Genomic DNA, 18618 nt, shown 5'->3' with positions numbered 1-18618 from the left:
GACGAGGACCTGCGTGGGGACTTCCTTCACCTTTATGTGTATATAACTATATATATATATATGTGTAAAACTGGAGGCAGCTCTGAGAATGCTCTATCATTGGGGTGCGGAGCGAGAGAGTATTCTTAATTTGTTGTTTTGTAGACATTCCACCTTGCCGGTTTCCTAGCGTGGTACCTTAGGACTTGACTTTCAGGGCCACAGGAAGCCTCGTGGAGTTGTGTGCAGGCCGCCAAACCCGCGGCCCTGAGCGTTCAGAAAAACCTGGTAACTCAGGCGCGGATGCACAGCCAAGACTCGTGTTTTAAAAGCTACCTTTTAAAAAATCTTCACCTTTGGGAAGAACTGAACTCAGAAATGTTTACTTAAAGTGTGGTCGTGATGGGTAACTTTATTGTGCCTTTTCAGTTTTCCCAAGCAGAAGTTTCTCAGTGCTGATTCCTGGGAGCTAGATGCCCATGTCTGAAAAGTGCCACCCTTTCCTCTGGCACTGGAGCTGCTCAGGAGTGAAATGACATGATGAACTCAAACCTGACTTACAGCTTGCCTGAGCAAAGCACTGTCATACAGACAGTTGCTTGTGATATGGACAGTAGTTCTTTAAAGCCTTATGCTTGCTAGTGTCATCCTTAGTTGAGAATGATCATACAGAAGTTCATTTAAAGAACTGCTTTGTGTGACTTTATCAAGATAATGAACAATAGCCTTCAAAGAAACCCCACCAACCAAACAACGATATCACTTTTTCTTATTTTCTAACTGTTTGGTAAAGGACTGTGCATATTCTCATATTCTGACTATAGATTTTCATGTACCAGGTCTTTTTGACAAAAATTAGCAGAAGTGTTCAGAGCTGGATGTGTGTATATAATTGCATGTCAGAAGGATGTGCCATGGTTTGAGGTCAGGGCAGCCTCCAGAACCATAACAGATGCTGTTAACCCCCTCCCCCAAGAGAAAGGGAATAAGGGAGAGAGACTTATTGATTAGAAAAGAAAAGAAAACAAAACAACTTTAATACTACCACTAATAATAATAGTAATAATGATAACAAAATAGCCTATGTACAAACATATACAAAGTTAGTACCAAACCCAACTCCCCCCGATGGCAGTACGTCACCATCACCCCCAGCGGGGAAGCAGCCCCCAGGGAGGGGGTCCCAGGCTGGACTCAGCCACAGGCAGGGTCTGGGTACAGGAGCTGGATTCTGGAACTCAGTTCAGGAACACAGGGCTCGGGATCAAAGGCAGGATGGATGGAGTCCTCCTTGAATGCTGGCCACTGAAGGAGCAGCTGAAGGGAGAGAAGAAACAGACAGAAGGGAGACAAAAGGGGCGAGGGAAGGGCTTGTCCCTCCTGATCCTTCAGGTTTACTGGGTACAACAGATATGGGGTGGAACACCTGACTGATGAGTCTTGGTGTCAGTTATCCTGCCTGCTCGTCCCCACAGGTTCGGGCTGCTCTCTGCCCCCCTTCGTGTGGGATACAAGCTCAGCATGTCCTTGGTCTGCATACCAAGCCCTGGCAGTAACTCTAAACATGAAGTCTTATCGCTGCTAAAGCCAGACAGTTTACAAAAACACTGCTAAATTCAGACAGAGCAGTTAATTAGAAGAACTTTAGCTAAAAAGTTAAAATAATTGAGCAGAACCAGCTCTATTTTACCCCAAACCAGGACAGATGATAAGGAGAAATATTTCACACCCAAGAACAACAAAGTTTTAGTGGTAGCAGATAGATTTTCTGATAAAGGCTTTAAGGTAGTTGCTAAGAATTCTGTGTGGCGTAGTAACGTCTCTAATGCTTTATGTTTCCTATCATTACCTTCTGCATGTATTTCTATATCTTCATTCAACAGTTTTTATCCACATGTTCCTCACACATCTTCAAGGCCTCATAATCTCTGAGTGATGCACAAATGTGGTTTGTTCTTGCAGCTGAAGCTTTTTCCATTTTGTTTCAAGAAGGAAAATAGCATCTTGAGCAGAATTCAAAGGTAGTAAAAAGAGTATTTAGGAAAACTTAGAAAAACATCTGCATGAAGTCTGCAGTTCACAAGAGCTGTAAAAAAAGGACATGATAAAAAATGCGAGTATTTCCAGATAAGCATTAATTTCCAGTGGGAAAAAACTTTACAGTTGGAAAAAATAATCAACATTAACAGAAAAGATGTTTTGTGTATAACTTTTTTGCTTATGCCTTTATGTGTACGTTTAGCTAATTGCTAACATTTGATGAAAAAGGTTTGTATGTGCAAGGAACCTATCATCTATTGCTGTTTGTTATTTTACTTATGTTTATGTATTTATAATTTTCTTGAATACAAAGTTCAGGCTTTGGAAGATTTGTTTCATGCTGAAGAAGAGCTTTTAAGGGAAATGTTTTGTGATTTAAAAACAAAAAGGTAATGTTTCATCTGCATAGAAGGAATCTAAACTGTTAAGAGTAGTAGCTGCTTATAGCTGTGTTGTGAAGACAGTTCAATGCACCCAACTCAGTAAATGGCAGAAAAATGTGACATCTAATAAAGTGATCATTTGTTTAGAGATGTGTAAGCAACTTAGCTTACATTGTTATTTCTTTTTGCATTAGGTAGAAGATCTCTTCTTTCTGCGGCCTATGTGGACGGCTCAAAATGGGAAAAGAGAAAAAAAGAGGAGCATAGCCTGGGTAAGAAAAGTTTGGGTTTTTTTCTCCACTTTGCATCCTGAACTCATTTTAGACTTACTTATAATCTATAAATACTACAAAATAAAAGCAGAATGGTTCAAAATGCTTTTGAAGTTCCATTTCAGAATCTTCTCAATATGTTAAAAAAGTGTCATACATATCCAAAGCTATAATGCAGAAACAAGTTAGAATTTACCCATTTAATTAATGTTTGGTCTCTGCAATCTGACTTTTTTCTTTCACAAAATCCAAAGCTTTTATGAACGTAATAATTTTGTGTCTGACATTTAAGCCTGTCCTTGAGTGTCCTTTTCATTGATACTGTTTTAATTGTAATGCAGGGCTAAAATATTCTGTAAGCATTACAGGGCATTCCTATCTAAAACCATTTTTTTAAAAGAATGTTTGCCTCTGAGTTTTGCAGGAGGAAAAGTTACATTTCTTTTCGAAATTTTAGTTTTTTCTTTTGGAGAAAAATGAAGCCAAACATTGTATTTCTGAGAAGTTGTACATTACACTGTGTATGGTACTGAGACCTCTTGTGTGAATTTCATTGCTAAAGTCTGTGGCTCGATCACATGTGAAATGACATTCCACCATCTTTTTGGTGACTATGTTAAATAGAAAGCATCATGCAAAACATTTTTCCACACTAGAGATACATACATGTTATTTTGAACTGTGAGTGTTTTGGAGGCCCATTAATGCGTCCTTGCCTTCCAGTTTTCATTCCTGGGTCCCTGAGCTGTGTTTGTTAATTTTAATGCAGCTTATGAGGCTGAAAGAAGAATCAGCTAGTTGAAATGCAAGGCCTTTTGTCAGGAGGACAAACAAAATGATCAGTGTAATGCTTTTTATGCAGTGATTTGTTTCTGTTATTTGCCTATGAACAGCTAGGTTGGTATTGTCAACATGTTTTACTGTACATGGGCCACTAAGAGACAGTGGGTGCTCAGGCCTGTGGTTTGGATTCTGCAGAGACTGTTAGTACCTGGTAATCCTTTACTGTCAATAATAATACTGCTCATGTAGTGTTTTTTGGGCTAGAGCCACAGACTGGTGCTGGTACAGTCCATGTTTGGCTTTCCCCAGGCCTGGCAAGACCTTTCATGACTGTTTGGCAAGCACAGTTATTGCTGCTGCTCTGCTGATGATCTTGATCCAAAGCAGATGTCTGTTCCATGCTTTTCAAAGAACTGCTTTGCATTTTCATTTTGTGTTCACAGAAAGGAGGAAACGAGTTAACACAGTGTCAGCTGTATTAGCATTTTCAAAGAGGAGACAGCCCTGCAGACGTCTGCTCTGCAGCTCTCATTTGCATGGTTGCACATATAATCTTTTAACTAGTGATTGTAGCTCAAGTGAATTCCTTGTCTTGAGGAGATGCTCTTTTATTTCTATATTTCAAACTGTTTCAGAACTGGCATTCTGAAAAACTGTGTTCTGAGAACACACTTAAAGGAAAAAGCAACATTTTTAATTTAAAGTCAGTTTCATTTCTGTGCTGCAGGGATGTGGTGCCATCCCAAACTCATGTACTGTGTCTGTGTAAAATATGCTTTATTCTCATCTCAGTTTGGCATTCGAAGCATGAATGAGTTTAGCAAACTTCAGTACTGAAAAAAAGCATGGGGAAAGAAGAAGACTGTATTTTATGTACAGAAGAACATTTGTTCAGAAAAGTAGGAATGGAAAATGGGGTCATTTGGATTTTATAAAGCTGTCTAGAATTAATTTGGACTCCACAGTAAAAATGAGGTATCAAGGAAATGGGAGGCATGACTGGACTTAGATTCTACAATGTCTCAGTTAGTTCATCACTAACAAGGGTAAAATTAAGAGGCAGTAAACATCTTGATGAGAAGAGTAGCTATTACCAGAATGCCAGGGGATGACAGAATCCAAGTGAAATAGCCAGTGCCTTTTTTTGTTAGAAAAACTCGTTGTACCCAGAATGGCTCATGTGGAACACTAGGTGGCAGGGCTGCCTTTGAAGACCTGAATGATTTCCATTCAGAGCCGCTTTGAGCACAAAGCTGCAGTTCTTTCCAGAAATTGCCAGGGACATGGACATACTGAGATACTGAGAAATGTGAGGCATATAAATTTGTAAAACAAAGTACTTGCCTCAGACTTTCTGTGTATTTTAAGTTGGTCTTTTAAATAAACCAAGGCTTCCTTTACGTAGGAAACAGAACGTTAGCCTGTGAGTTAAGGTATTATAAATTTTGTGTCACAGCTGTATCTGTTTTCCTCTTGCTGTCCCATCACTGGAACCCTGTCCTCGCAATAAGAGGGTAGTGACCTTACATGGTGGACAATTGTGCCACTTGTTGGTGTGGCTACATGCAGTGGAGAGTTACATACTGTGAATGAAACTGAAAGGGATGATTTCCTAGACCAGCAAACTAGTATTAGATGTTGTAACCACTGAGTTGGAAGGTGAGGGTCAGTATTTTCCCAGTCATTGTCCTGAATCACCCTGTTTTAAGCTGGAAGACATTGAGTTTCTGTGAACAAATGAAAATAAAAATGAACATGAAATCTCAGATACCCCTGTTCTAGAGACAGCTGTGAAATCATGTCCAAAAGTTGTATGACCTCAGCTCAGACTTATGCTTTGTTTTGTTTGTTTTAATCCATGAGATTCTCCAGTATCCAGAAATAAGTTTTTAGAGAAATTAAAGTGATACAAAGGTTCATCTAGTAGAAATGTATTTTTAGGCAGTGTGTTTGCAAGATTATGGATACTAGTGTCCTCTTTAATAATGACTATGAAACAAAAACATTTGTAGCATCTGTTAGAATCTACGTAGGATTTTGCTTTGGCCACTAAAACATTTATTTGCTTTATACACCAATGTTCACGCTCAAGTTTTACTACCAATAGTGCTAGGAGACTTGGGCATTCACATTCTTGCATTCTAGTATTTCTGTCAGGATGTTTTTAACTAAGAAGAAGCTTTACTGTTGATTATGGAATAGCAACTTATGGTGCTAACTTGGTCTACAAAAGGTGGCTGAACTCTTTCAAATCATGAGTATGAGAGAGGAGTCTGGGTTTAGGTACTCTTTTAGAGGAAAAAAAAAACAGGAAAGAATTACTTACTGCAAATCATTCATATATAGAAATTGCAGCAGAAATGGCAGCTTGTCTGGAAGCAATGCTTAATTTCCCATTAACTTGATTTATCTTCGTTTTTTTAAGGTTTAATCAGCCTTCACTTTATTGTGACTCTTATGCTGGAGCTGATAGCATGGAAAGCAACAGCAAGAAATTATCTAAAGTTCTGATGAAGATTTCCAGCTTTGTAGGCAACATAAAAGGTCAATCATTAAAATCCTGTGTATGAACTCCCCCACAGGAGGTGTGTGTGTAAATGGGTGACAGATTTGGGATCTTGCACGGGTAGCATTGTATTCGTTTGGATTGCATTTTACTTGAGTACTCAGCATTTCTTGTTGTGGCCTCTTTGTCTTCATGAGCACCTAGACAATAGAAGTGCCAAGCTCCAGGGGTCGAGTATGGCCCGAATGGTCTTGGGATTATCAACTTCCAGTTTTCAGAGCATGATGTGTAACAAAAGTAGTTCTGGAATAGATAAATGAACTCCCAACCTGTGCAATTATCTGTCTCAGGTCCACATTGATATATAATCAAGTATAGCAGATTTTGGAGTGAATACTTTTTTCTAGCTATTTCAAAACACAGAAGAAGAATGTTGGATGTTGGCTTAGTATGCTTAGGCAAGGATCTAGCCAGGTGTTAGTTCCTGATAAGTTGAGTTGGCTGCAGCATCCATTCTCTTAAACTTTTATTACTGCTGGGAATGGCCCCAAGGTCTGTACCTACGTGCTCCATCATGACCTTTGTGAGTTTTGGAGAGATGGGTGATACAGAGTCAGGTACAGACGTTTCTTTTAAGGATATTCCCACAGAAATTTCTTTACCATTAAAAAAATTGATCCGATGTTTTAGTGGTTATCTGGTATAGATAACATGGCCTTGGTGGCCCACATCAGCTCAGCACCTCGTGTTGTCTTTTGTCAGAGCTACTTGCATCAGTAGCTTTGCCCCAGATTTCCCTTTGCTTTCATGGTCATGAAATGCTTGCCTTTTCTTAGTCAGAGATGAGGGCTCTTTATGTATTTTGAAGAACATCTTGAAGTGCCTCAGGAAGAAGGGTGTTACGTAAACACGAAACATGCTGTGTAGCAGACAGCAGCATTGTACAGACTAGAAGTCAACCTTTTTATTGCGTATCCAGGTTCTATCCTTTTACTGCAGCAAAAATCTTTGGACCTACCTTGTAATTTGAGAGGGTACCTAAGAGGTCAGAGTACCACTGAATGCCATTTGGACTGCTAGAACTATATTCAGTGACAGTACAGTGTGTTTTTAAAATGCTGAATAGTGATATCACATCACTTGTTTGTGGACAGAACATGCAGGGACTGCATCCCTCGGAGACACAGCATGTTACTAGTGTAGTGCTGCTTCCTGCCCCTGACAGCTTTGCTGGAATAGGAGGGTTAGTCAGTTCTGATGTGGTGCTGCGAGTTATGTTCATCTCACATTTCATGGACAGATGTGGAGGTCAGATGACCTTTTTGGAAAATGAATTGTAAAATGCTTGAAGTGCTTGAAGGATGGACAGCAGGGCTAATAGAGAGGTGTTAAAGGGGATAGTGGTTTATTTCATATGCAGGTTCTATCATTTTTCTGCAGCACTTGTAGGCTTGGGGTGCAAATGGTGAAGCAACATGCTAATGGTGCAGAGATAATATGGTGGGTTATTGGTCCTGAAAGATGGAGGAGAATAGAAAGAAAGAGTGGTTGAAGTCTCTAATTATAGATTTGGTATCCCCATGCAGTAAGCATACAATAAACAACTTACTTTTCCAGAGTCATCATGATTTTCCAGGAACAGTACAAAACTAAAACCCCAAATTAAATTAATTTAATTTCCAATTACATTCATTAAGGGCAATGGTTGGCTACCTGCTGCACAGTCAGAAGCTTCAAGTTCCTGTGTGGTCAAATTAACATTGTTATTTGGCTGCTGGAGCAGAATGCTATAAAGTTAATAAGGTACTGGCACAGTGCCCACATTGATTAACAGGATTCCTTTGGATTGCTGTTTGTGAGTGTAGGATTTATCTGTACTCTACTACTTGTTTCTTTGTCTCATTGTTTTACCGTAAAATAAAGGATGAACTCATGCCAAAAGCGCTGTCCAGCGTGTACTGAGCTTGGAAGCAAGTGCAAATTGTAAGGACATCTGCTCTATTTTCTTAGATGAGTTACATTACTTATACTAATTACATCCTGCACATTATAGGATAGTTTGCTTTCCCACCCTTCTTTCTAATATGTTATAATTGTTGTGTTGAGAACCTTTCCATGTTTTATTTTCTATTAAAAGTATTTAGCAATAATTGAAATTACTGTTTTCATACAGATACGAATTGAGATGTTAACAAGGAACCAGAGTTTGATTTCATGGATAGAGGTTCTATTCTGGGTTATATGATGGCTCTGCAAATATTCATGTAATACAGGTTGATTAAATGTGCTCTTTTTGTGTTTTCTCCAGCTGACTTAGCCCACTTAATGGACAGAACCTATCAAAGAAACCTGCCTGTCAGCTCTTTGACTATATCCCGGGTAAGGAAATAAATCCCCATCATAAAGCAGTGGAAATAACAGTGGAATACTTATGAAATCAAGTGAGCTGAGAGGACATAAATGATATCACCTCTGCTGGAAGTTCTGAAATCATAAATGTCTTGTTATACTGTTAAGTTTCTGTGTAAAACTGTTTTATTGTTACTTTGTAGTCTCTAGTTAGTACCTGTGTTGTAGTGTCTTCAAGACTTTTTTTTTTTTTTTCTCAGTAAAATCAGGTTTCACTGCTACTGGGCTGTGTGTTTCCCTAATATATATTTCCTGCCTTCCTGTGGTTTCTCTCTTTGTGAGAGCTTTAACACCACCCCAGGCACTTTGTAAAAATCCAGACTGCTAAGGGAATGTAGTGGATTAGCACCCTGCCTGTTTGCCTGCACCTGCTCCCAAGCTTCTTTCAGAGTGAGGCACAGGTGGATACGTTTTGTCTGTATAGTTTTCTTTTCTTGCCTCAGCAGACTGGTGTGGGGTGAGTGAAGCCATTACTTTCACCAGAACTGACAGGCAGTTCCAACCTCTGGATGGGTCAGTCTGAGGGGGACAGTGAATACAAGGATGTGAGATGTGCATCTGAGTTCCCTGTGTAAGTGAGCAGTTGTACTGAAGAAGGAGAATAAATATGGCCATTGTTTAAAAAAACAAGCAAACAAAAAAAAACCAACCCCAAACCAAAAACCAACAGACCAATTTAAATCTTCAGAATTATCAAAAAAAGCTGAGTCGCCAACCTGGTACTTCAGGAACACCACTGATTGGAGTCATTGGCATCACTAGCACCACTAACTTGAGGAGTCATAGAACACTTTGTACAGTGAGAAGTTCGAGCATTTATACAGGTCAAGCATTCTTGATCATTGTTTCTGAGACAGCATCCATGGGGGAAATGGATATTCCTCTCCCTTTTATTACTTAATCAGCTTTATTCCTTTCTGTCATGACCCTGCTTTGGGCTGGCCTGTTTGCTGCAGAAGTGGTGTTACCAAGATTGTCAGACAGCTACATTTTCCCAGTACCTGGATCTCACATCAGATTCACATTTTCTAAAATGTCAGTGAAACACACAGGCATTCTACTGCTACACTCAAAAGGTGAGACTTATATGTGTACAGCATACAGGGAGAGTTAAGAAACTAGAGAGGAAGTACCAGTCAGCTGAAACTAGTACTTTTAGCTTATCTTTAGGATAGAAAGAACAACTCACCTTGATAACATGTTATTCATATATTCTGAGAGAAAGGTATCATTGGGAAGACTGGAGTGTTCCAGCAACTTTATTCCTGTGTTACCAAAACCTACAGGAAGACAGGATTCACTGTTACCATAAGCCAAAGTCTGGTTGAAAACTTGTATTTTAATTAGTTGACAACAGTGGGAATTTTGGAAGATTGACTGACATAGACAAGGTTTTAAGTGAGAAGCAATCCATACCTTACAGCATGGGGAATTATTTTTTGTTCTTACCATTCTTTGTATATGTAGTGACATCCAAAATGCTGTTGCCCCTGCCCTTCAGAGTTTATAGTATGTATAGGCACAACAGGCAAACATCAGGGAAAAGAGTAGATTTTAGAAAGAGAAGTAAAACCTGTTAAGACTCACTTAATACTGAGGGAAAAGAGTAAGCAACCAAATATGTTCTCAAATTAAAGGATATGATTAAAGAGAAAAAAATTCAGAGAGGACAGGAAAAGTACATCTTGCTGAGGTGTATGGACATAATTCTTACATGGTCTCAATGTTTTCAAAGCACGTAATATTTCTTAGAGGTGAGGAGGCGACTTATCTCAGTTTTAAAAGATTTGACTTTTAGTGGTCTAGAAGAAACCTGAGTAGGAGCAGGCAAAGGCTTGAACATCTCCACTACTGTTGGACACCCAAATATGCCAGACAAATGTATTCTGTTTACTGAAGTGGCGTTTTCTTCTAATATGCTTTGTGAGTACTCTAAAGCTTTTATTTCTTATTTTTTTTATCAGTTTGTTGATAACATTTCTTCACGAGAGGAAGTGGATCAAGCTGAATACTACCTTTACAAGTAAGCGTTTTTTTCCCCTCAACATGAACTTTGAGACATACAAGTAAATACCTTGAAATCTTGCCCTTTTAAGACTCTGACCCTTTCTATCTTACTGACTTTGATTTCTCTTTTGCAAAACATGTGCATCTACCCCTCTTACAACCCACAACTAAAGGCTTCTTGGTTATGGCTTTTTCTTTGTTATGGCTACCCTCCTTCTGGAACTCTGGCATTGGCTCTTGTCAAGCATGTTAGTCTGAGTCATTGAACAGCTAATAAAACCTCCAGCTATGATTTGCATTCAAGATGCTGAAATTTTAAAGAATTAGGTTTGTTTACAGTTTTTCAGTCTGATACTTTTTAGTTATTTTGAGTCATAATTTAACTAAATGTGCTATATGCATATTTGCATGTGTAGGACTTAAGGAAGCTTGTTGCCTTAGAATGGACAGAAGTAAGAATGGGCATACTGTGGTAGTGATCAGGTCAGCAAGACTAATGAAGTGTAGTTTTGGGTTTCATCCCCTTAGAACTTTATGTTCCCTAGATAAGTTTAAGATAAATTCACATGCATGGGTTATTAGGGTTTTCTACAACTGTATTTTGTTTTGAGTGAAGTGTATTTGGTACCTTTTCTGAGAGTGTCAGGTTGAATGCTTGTTTGCTTCAAGTGAATACATCTCAATGTCAACTTCAAGAGGGCAGTAATTCTTGCTGATCACTAAAATAAATCAGTTTGTTTACAGATAATTGCACACGTATTTTGAGAGCTAGATTTCCTGCTGGAGAAAGTAATTCATCCTGCAAGTACATGAGAGAGCATCTTTACAATGTCAGGTTGTTGTTTGTAAATAATAATGATTGTTACTTCAGTGAAGAAGTTTACTGGGTGGCTGTTTTAAGTACATGCATGCTTACAAGTGTATGACTGCATTACACTTCAGATCTCTATGATATTGAGGCAGTTTCTGAACCTTTGAACTTCAAGATGAAAACAAGAGAAACACAGTTTGCTTATACTAGTAATAGCCTGCAGTGAAAAAGTAAAAGGAGGAAAAAGAATCCCTCACAGAGAGGTTTCATTCCTGTCAGAATCTGTGATAAGAATCATACTTCTGCCCTGCAGTAGGTGAGATGAAAACAGAAGAGAGTAAAGCCAATTTAAGGCAAGCAAGCCCAAATTTTTGTTTTTCAGATGTGCTATTAATACACTTTTACAAACATTCTTGAAGATTGTGATGTACATTGTGCCACACAGACTTAAGTTTCCTCTGACGGAATCGGGGCCTGTCAGTTAAGGCATGCCAAGAGACCTTTGAATGGCCTGACACCAAGAGGAAAGTGTGGCAGTTTAATTGCTGAGTCTCAAAACAGTGCAGATAAAACACAGACAGCCAGAATGAAATGTTCATATGTAATGTATCTTACAGGTTCTGTATTTTTGAGAATGAGAGGTTCAGAGAGAGTGACAAAAAATTAAAAGCATAGGAAAAGCTCTGTAGTAAGAGGGAGAAAACAGAATCAGTATCTTGACATGTAATTACCCCCCCCCCATACTGTGCCTGGTTAGTACGTCAATTTAAAACACAGGGATTTTATCCTTAAAAACAAGTCATAAACAAGAAAATTGCACTTCAAAAATAATTACAGTTATTTACTGTTTCTCTAAGCAATAATTCTACTGTGGCTGGTGAAAGTGTAGTTATGAGCAAATCAAATATGATCATTTGTAATTGACAGAGATTTTAGTAGTCTGTGTGGAGAGAACAGAGAGGTACTGATGTGCCGCATGGCTTGTCACACATGCTGTGGTTGGAATTTTTCTTGTCTGTGTCCCTGTAATGCTACTTTGTTTTCATGTGGCAAACTGCTTAGTCTTTTGGTAATGTTAGCATCAGTTTTCCAGGAGGTTCCATTCCAGCATGATCCATAAAACTATTCTCAAAATGCATTTTGGCGCACGTAGTGAAACAGTGTAGAGAGGTCTGTAATTCATGTGAAAGTGTAAAAATCCCAATTGTAATATCAGCTTCCCTTCCAAATGAAAGTAAGTGTGCTAGCTTCAGGAACCAGGGGATGTGGTTGGTATATCAAGGCAGCTTTTGCTGGTCTTTGTTGTGCACTTAGGGTGGAGTTCAAATTAAGGACATGTTGATAAGGATACCTCTTGGTATCTGGGAGGGTGTTTGGCACAGAGTAAGTCCTGCAAAATCGGCCACACTGTGAGGCATAAAGGAGGTGGTAGAGAGTGAAGAAGCAGAAGCTTTAACAAGAAATCTCTCTCTTCATGAGAAATAGTTCAAAGTACAGTTCATGTACTTTATCTAAAGAGAGTAAGCTTCTAACAAAGAATGAGGTGGTATCAGTGAACAACTTTTTTTATCTTCCACGATATAAAAATCCATTGTGAGCAAATGGCACGTACATGGCCTGGTAAATTTGCTGTATGTACATTTGCCTGAACATAAATAATCAGAATGCTCCCAGAGTCCTGTGTGTTTCCCATTAACTGCTTGTAGAGTATGAGAGGGAGATTTCGATGTCTCTCCCCAGTGCTGGGTACTTCTGGGAATCCGAGGTGAGGGGTAGTCAGTTCGTAGGCCCCTGCAAGGTTGGAAGGTGTTCCTGGTACAAAAGGATGAACTGTGCCTGTGGGAAGAAGCAGAGGGAACTAAATGGCATTTCCATGCTCACTCTGCTTGGTTTTCGTGAAGATGGGAGTGCTGGAATTTGTAAGTTTTGTAGACTGGAGACTTTCCTTGTAGTGTGTCAGACAGAACAGTTTCAAAAAGTAGTATTCTGGAATATTACCATAATGGATTTAGGGTCCTGAAATACAGTATTAGATCAGTTACAGATATTAGATATACAATATTAGATTAGTTATATTTAGGTCTGTTTCAGCTTCCCATCCTTTTAAAGCAGTGGATCTCCAGCCATACTGTCTCCACAGAGCATCTGGAGCTCGCGCGAGTGGCTGTGTGGAAACCGCCACGCTACATTGTGGAACATGTCACTAAGATGGTAAAGGCCATTTTGAGGCATGATGTCATCTGCTTTCACTGCTCCTATTTTTGTTCTCTTCTGAATACCTCCCCCGCTCTGTTAACTGTCAGACTTAAAAAAGTCCTTTCATCTCCTGGGATCCCAGCAGAAATTCTAATCAGAATGCAGAGCACGTTCAGCCAGATCAGAGACCTGCAGCTTGCCTTACTTTGTCTTGTCTCGCTGAGATGCCACTGTTTCTCACATCAGGGTGTTTTTCCTATGATAGAAACATTAGCATAATAGAGGCTAGTTTGTGGTGAGGTAACTCTGCTGGTTCTGTGTGTAGGTTTTATCCCAACAAGGATTTTCAATGTGTTTGAAAGCAATTGTGAAAGTTTTATGTTGAGATTCCTTGGGAGGGTTTTTAATTGCTTTAAATCCGTGACCCACGGTGTAGAAAAAAAGTATACACGCTGTAAAATGTGAATGTGTCTGTATGTGCTCTGCAAATTCTTGCACAATCTGCCTAGGTTCTTTCATTACCATTCCTTGGTTGATAATTGATTTTTTGGAAATGGTGTTATTTCTGCAGATTTCAGGATTTATTACCTGGGGTCAGTACTTGATTATCATCACAAAATGGGATGATAGCAAATTATTAGGAGTTATTCTAGATATGTTGTTAAACCTTTCATGGTAGAAAGTTAAAATTTTGAGGCCTGGTTTCAGCCATTAAATCATTTTGGGATTATAGTCTCCATACATACAAAATTTTACTTTTTCCTTGTAGTGCCAGTGTATCGTAGTTAGTCCAACATCATATGCAAAATAAGTTTTATCTGCACTGGCTATATCTGCGTGTCTGTTCTGTGGGTGCAGAAGTTACAGTTCTTGGTACTTTCAAAAGATTCAGTTTAGCAACTGAAAACATTCAGGTACTCCAAAGTGATGTTTATAATAAGTGATCACAATGGACCAAAACAATAATATGATACTGTGTTTCTGTGTATAAATCTACAGGATGTAGTGAATACCATTAACCCCTTCCAGCACAAATAGAAAAAGGAGGAGAGTTGTAGACACAATCCTACAACATATTTAATTATTCTTTTGAAATGTTTTCATTGTCCTAAGGGCTGTACCTGATGAACTTCATCTGTTCATCAAGCCTCGGCTTGCGCAGAGAAATATGTGGGTTAAAAAAAGAACATATATAAAAACAAGTCAGAAGTATTTGCCTATTATTCAAGTTATGTAGCAGTTATGTTTTGAAATTATATCGAGAAGTGGTGGAAGCATCTGAGAGAAAAATACATGTTGTTGCTAGCCAGAATGGTATGTTTTACCTGGTCGGACACCTGGCCTCAGCTGAGCAGTCCAAAGTAACTTCATTTGCAAAAGATCTGGGCTGTTCTTTGGCAGTTTGGGAGACAGAAGGCAAGGAAGCACAAGAGAGGTATACCTCATTAGAATGTTCCAGTAATTTGCACATGAATGACAGAAATACCTGCATTTAATGCCATTGGTTTATGGTGGCTCCTGTGTGATGCTGTTTCATGGGGAGAGCTTTTCTTCCCTCTTCAAGCCAGTGCTGTCAGATGTGAGTGTTCTGGTCTTAGAGATTCCACTGCTGTTCTGACTCCAGCATTCACTCATTTCTGCACAGACGGGCATGTGTGCTTACTCTCCTGTCAGAGTTTCTGTGTTGTCATTGTCTGCCTGTCCTTTGTCAGAGTCAAGGTGCGTTTTTAGTGGTACTCTGCACAAGGCACTCCAGTCACTCTGCTCAGTTACCTGCAACTGTTCCTGAGTCTCTGTTACTATTTTTTCTACGTCTGTCCTTTACTTGGCATGTCTTTGTTTCCTAGGCTGAATAATCCTGGTTTGGGTTGTTGATTTGGTTTGGGTTTTTTTGGTGAATGTTGGGGTGTAGGACAGGATGGGGTGCGGAGGGCTTAGTTAGAAGCCCAAGCCGTTCCTATCAGCTGATGATAACCCCACACCTATATCCTGAAATCTTGAGATGTCACCTGTCCTAGAAGGAGAAGGTCCCCAGGTTTTTCAGCTGTCTCCCCTTTGCTGCGTCAGCCTGAAAAGGCTGAACATTAAATATGGAGTTGATCATTTCAGGAATAACACTGCAGCAGGTCTCAGCAGTTGGTTTCCATCTCCACTGTGACAGATCTTGTGAGGTGTGGGCCTGTACAGCCTTGAAGGGTGCTGGAGTTGTCCTTGCCTCCCAGCTGTGGTCTAATTAATGATCCATGTGTACATGTGGTGTGCCAGATCCTCATCTGATTGTGGCAGGGCCATGGTAGCTAGGGGAACCATGTGTTATTCTTTGGACCAGGTGAAGATTTGACCCAGGATCTAGTTCAGGGAGAGTTTAAAGAGCCAACAAAGAATGCTTTTTTGGGTTTATTGTTAAAATTGGAAAGGAGTATACAAGGAAGCAGCTGGTAGAAATTCCTATTTTCTCAGCTGTAAATGTAGACGTAATAAACATTCCTTCTTTCTCTTGCTGAAGAATAAGCAGGAATTTTGATTCTTCACCACCCTCCCAACGCCCCCCTCACTGTAGAGCTTGTCGAGCTGAGAGCACACATATGTTGCCAACTGGCTTTGCAAGCAGATTTGCACCTTTATGAGTAACATCTTTTTCTAAGAATTTGTGTGGATATAAAGCTGGCTTTAATCTCTAAAGTCAGTTTTATGATCATCCTCTTTAAACTGTCATTTATTTAATTCTGATCTCTTTCATTAATGTTTTCATTTAACAGAGGGGAAAAATACTCCTTTCTTCAGCCTCACCAGCCATGTTCTACTTAGTTCCGTTAGGGGGTGGGCAGAGCAGGGCTGAATCCAGCCACAAGCGAAATAGATAGATAGCCTCTGGTAGCAGGCAGCTGGGAGTAGAATGGACAGCACTCCACTTGCCCCGCCCCTGTCCTTGCCTACACTGCCTGTGCCAGAGCTCTGGCAAACCCCACTGGCCGCTGGGGCTGGCACCTGTCTGTGGACAGGGTACAGCAGCGACAACGGGAGCGTGACGCTCCCTGCAGAGGGGTGTCAGCCTTTGTCTTACACTGAAGTCACTGCCCTGCAATGACCACCCTTTTTTTTCACAGCGCTTCCCTTGTCTAGGTTAAATCATGAAACAGGAAATTCATCTTTTCTAAGTTACTGTTGTGTTCTTTTGATTCTTTGGAGGAATAAAATTTAAAAAGCCAGAATGAGACATGTCTGATACATAGTTGTAGTGTCTCCCCTCGTCTTTTGTCCTTGTTCTCCTGTGGAGTGGGTAACAGGACACGTATAAGCCTCCTGTGCCGTGACTGCCTTGGAGAACTGAATGCTTGTGAATGTCATTTTGGGGCCTGAATAGAAGGTCTGCGTAGGCCATGCAACCAGGCGAAGGGGCAAAGTGTCCTGGTCTTGCATCATGCACTGGTGCTCATCAGCAGAAGCAAAGCCAGTGATGGGTTATATTTATAAAGCAGTCTTGACTGTATTGCTATCTCAAAAGGGGAAGAACTACAAAATGTCTCCTAGCATTTTGAAATCCTCTGCCTGCTTTACTGCTCAGCTTGTACACACCTACGTAAGGGATTGTTTGGCCTACAGTACATGCAGTAGTTAAAGTGAAGTACCTACTGTCTTTGTTCTGAAGTAGCAGATCTGTCACTGTGGTATTTTTCTGGAAAAAGTAGGAGTAAAACAGTTACAAAGCTGGTAAGAGCCCACAAATTTCAAACTGCCTAACAAAGTGCTTGAGTCAGTTTTGCCATGTTTATCCTTCATTTGCATACTGGTCCATATGCTTGACATCATACACAATGAAATAAAGGACATTCCTGTCCCACTGGGCTTGGAAACAGTTAGATACACTAACAGGTGTGTTAACTAGAAGTTAGTTTCTGAAGTACTATGATAGGGTAATATATTGAGATTAGGGAACAGTTGACAGTGCACCATGAAGAACTCAAGGATTTTTGGTTTTCATTGCTAAAAATATTTTTTTCAGGAAGAAAAAAAAATGAGTAAGCTGTTGCTCATTGAGACATGGCATGAAATGTTAATGGATTCATGGTGGACTGCCCAGTAGCCAAGACCTGGCTATGCACCTGTGGTTTAGTTTTTGGAAATTGTTGTCTTTTTGAAAAGAGCTGTGGCTGAAACTATAGGTGAGCATCAGGTGTTTTCTCCCCTCTGTTTCAGGTGCTTATGCTTACTATGAAAACCTTATTTGTTTTGACAGCTTATCATGTAGCTTTGCCTACCCTTTGCTTGTGAGGCACACAGACAGCAGTGCACAAGGAAATCAGGCTCTTAAGAGTGGAGAATGAAAAGGGCACAGGTACTAGGTAAAGATCAGGTTAACTTGAGCTGTGGGACTGTAGCAGCAAATGTGAAAAGGTGAAACCTGAACTGTGCACATCCGCTTTCTGAAGTGTTTGGCAGCAAATGTAGGGTTTGGCTCTTTCCTTGCTTAAATTGCATACTAAGATCCATTCAGTATTTGTATTTCTGCAGCACTCTCTTGCCGGCACCTCCTTCTTGCTTAGGTAGCATGTGGTGTGAAACTGAACAGCTTTGGAGCACAAACAGTTTGGCTCATGCTTTTGTACTGCAGCCTTTAATACTCTGGCCAGAGGAATATATCACCTGTCATCTGTGCAAGTTCAGCTGTGATCAAACTGAAAAGTGTCAAGGGTTGTGTCAATGGATGTAACGTTATAGTAGTTTGAAGCTAGTGTGTGATGTATTTCTGGGAAATATTTTGTGAAGCCTAAAGAGCAGAGTAAATTGAAAATGCAACATTCTTACAATGTGGACTTACAGGCTGGGTGTTTTTTCCTACTCTTAAAATAACAAGTCATTATTGGCTTTTGTTGACAGCAGTTTTTATGTGTAGCCATAAAATATTCCTTTTTAATATCATGTGGAAGGGGTGTACTGCCATAGTTTAAGCTTAGGACTGGAAGACAGGAGCTCCTGAATGTGAGTCCTAACTCTGATTCAGCTGCCTCTAACACTGAATGAACTACTATAAAACTTGAGTCGCTATTCTGTCAGCTTGAAGAGCCCTTGGTGCTACATCTCTGTTCAGCTTGTTTAATGGTTACTGGAATGCAGGCTTTGCTGTGTCATCCATGCAATGGTTGATGGCTATAAGAAGGAGGTTTTCTAAAGCACCTAAAGTAATTTATTTGTATTTAAAAATGAAACACCTAACGAGCTTTGAAGCAGTTT

At 39.9% G+C, this 18618-nt stretch overlaps 1 protein-coding gene across 1 annotated transcript in view; it reads left to right on the top strand.

Annotated features, from left to right (window-relative positions):
• Positions 1 to 2600: 2600 nt before the first annotated feature.
• Positions 2601 to 18618, top strand: part of MRPS27 (mitochondrial ribosomal protein S27) — a 38170-nt gene continuing 22152 nt past the window's right edge. The window contains exons 1-3 of the mRNA XM_008936426.1: positions 2601 to 2674; positions 8272 to 8342; positions 10337 to 10395. Of these exons, the coding sequence (XP_008934674.1) occupies positions 8289 to 8342; positions 10337 to 10395 (113 nt within the window). The 5' untranslated portion in view covers positions 2601 to 2674; positions 8272 to 8288. The remainder of the gene's footprint in view (positions 2675 to 8271; positions 8343 to 10336; positions 10396 to 18618) is intronic.

The sequence above is a fragment of the Merops nubicus genome, unplaced genomic scaffold, assembly GCF_000691845.1.
Source record: "Merops nubicus isolate BGI_N331 unplaced genomic scaffold, ASM69184v1 scaffold6850, whole genome shotgun sequence".
Taxonomy (NCBI): Eukaryota; Metazoa; Chordata; class Aves; order Coraciiformes; family Meropidae; genus Merops; species Merops nubicus.
This window is presented reverse-complemented; position numbering and strand designations above follow the sequence as displayed.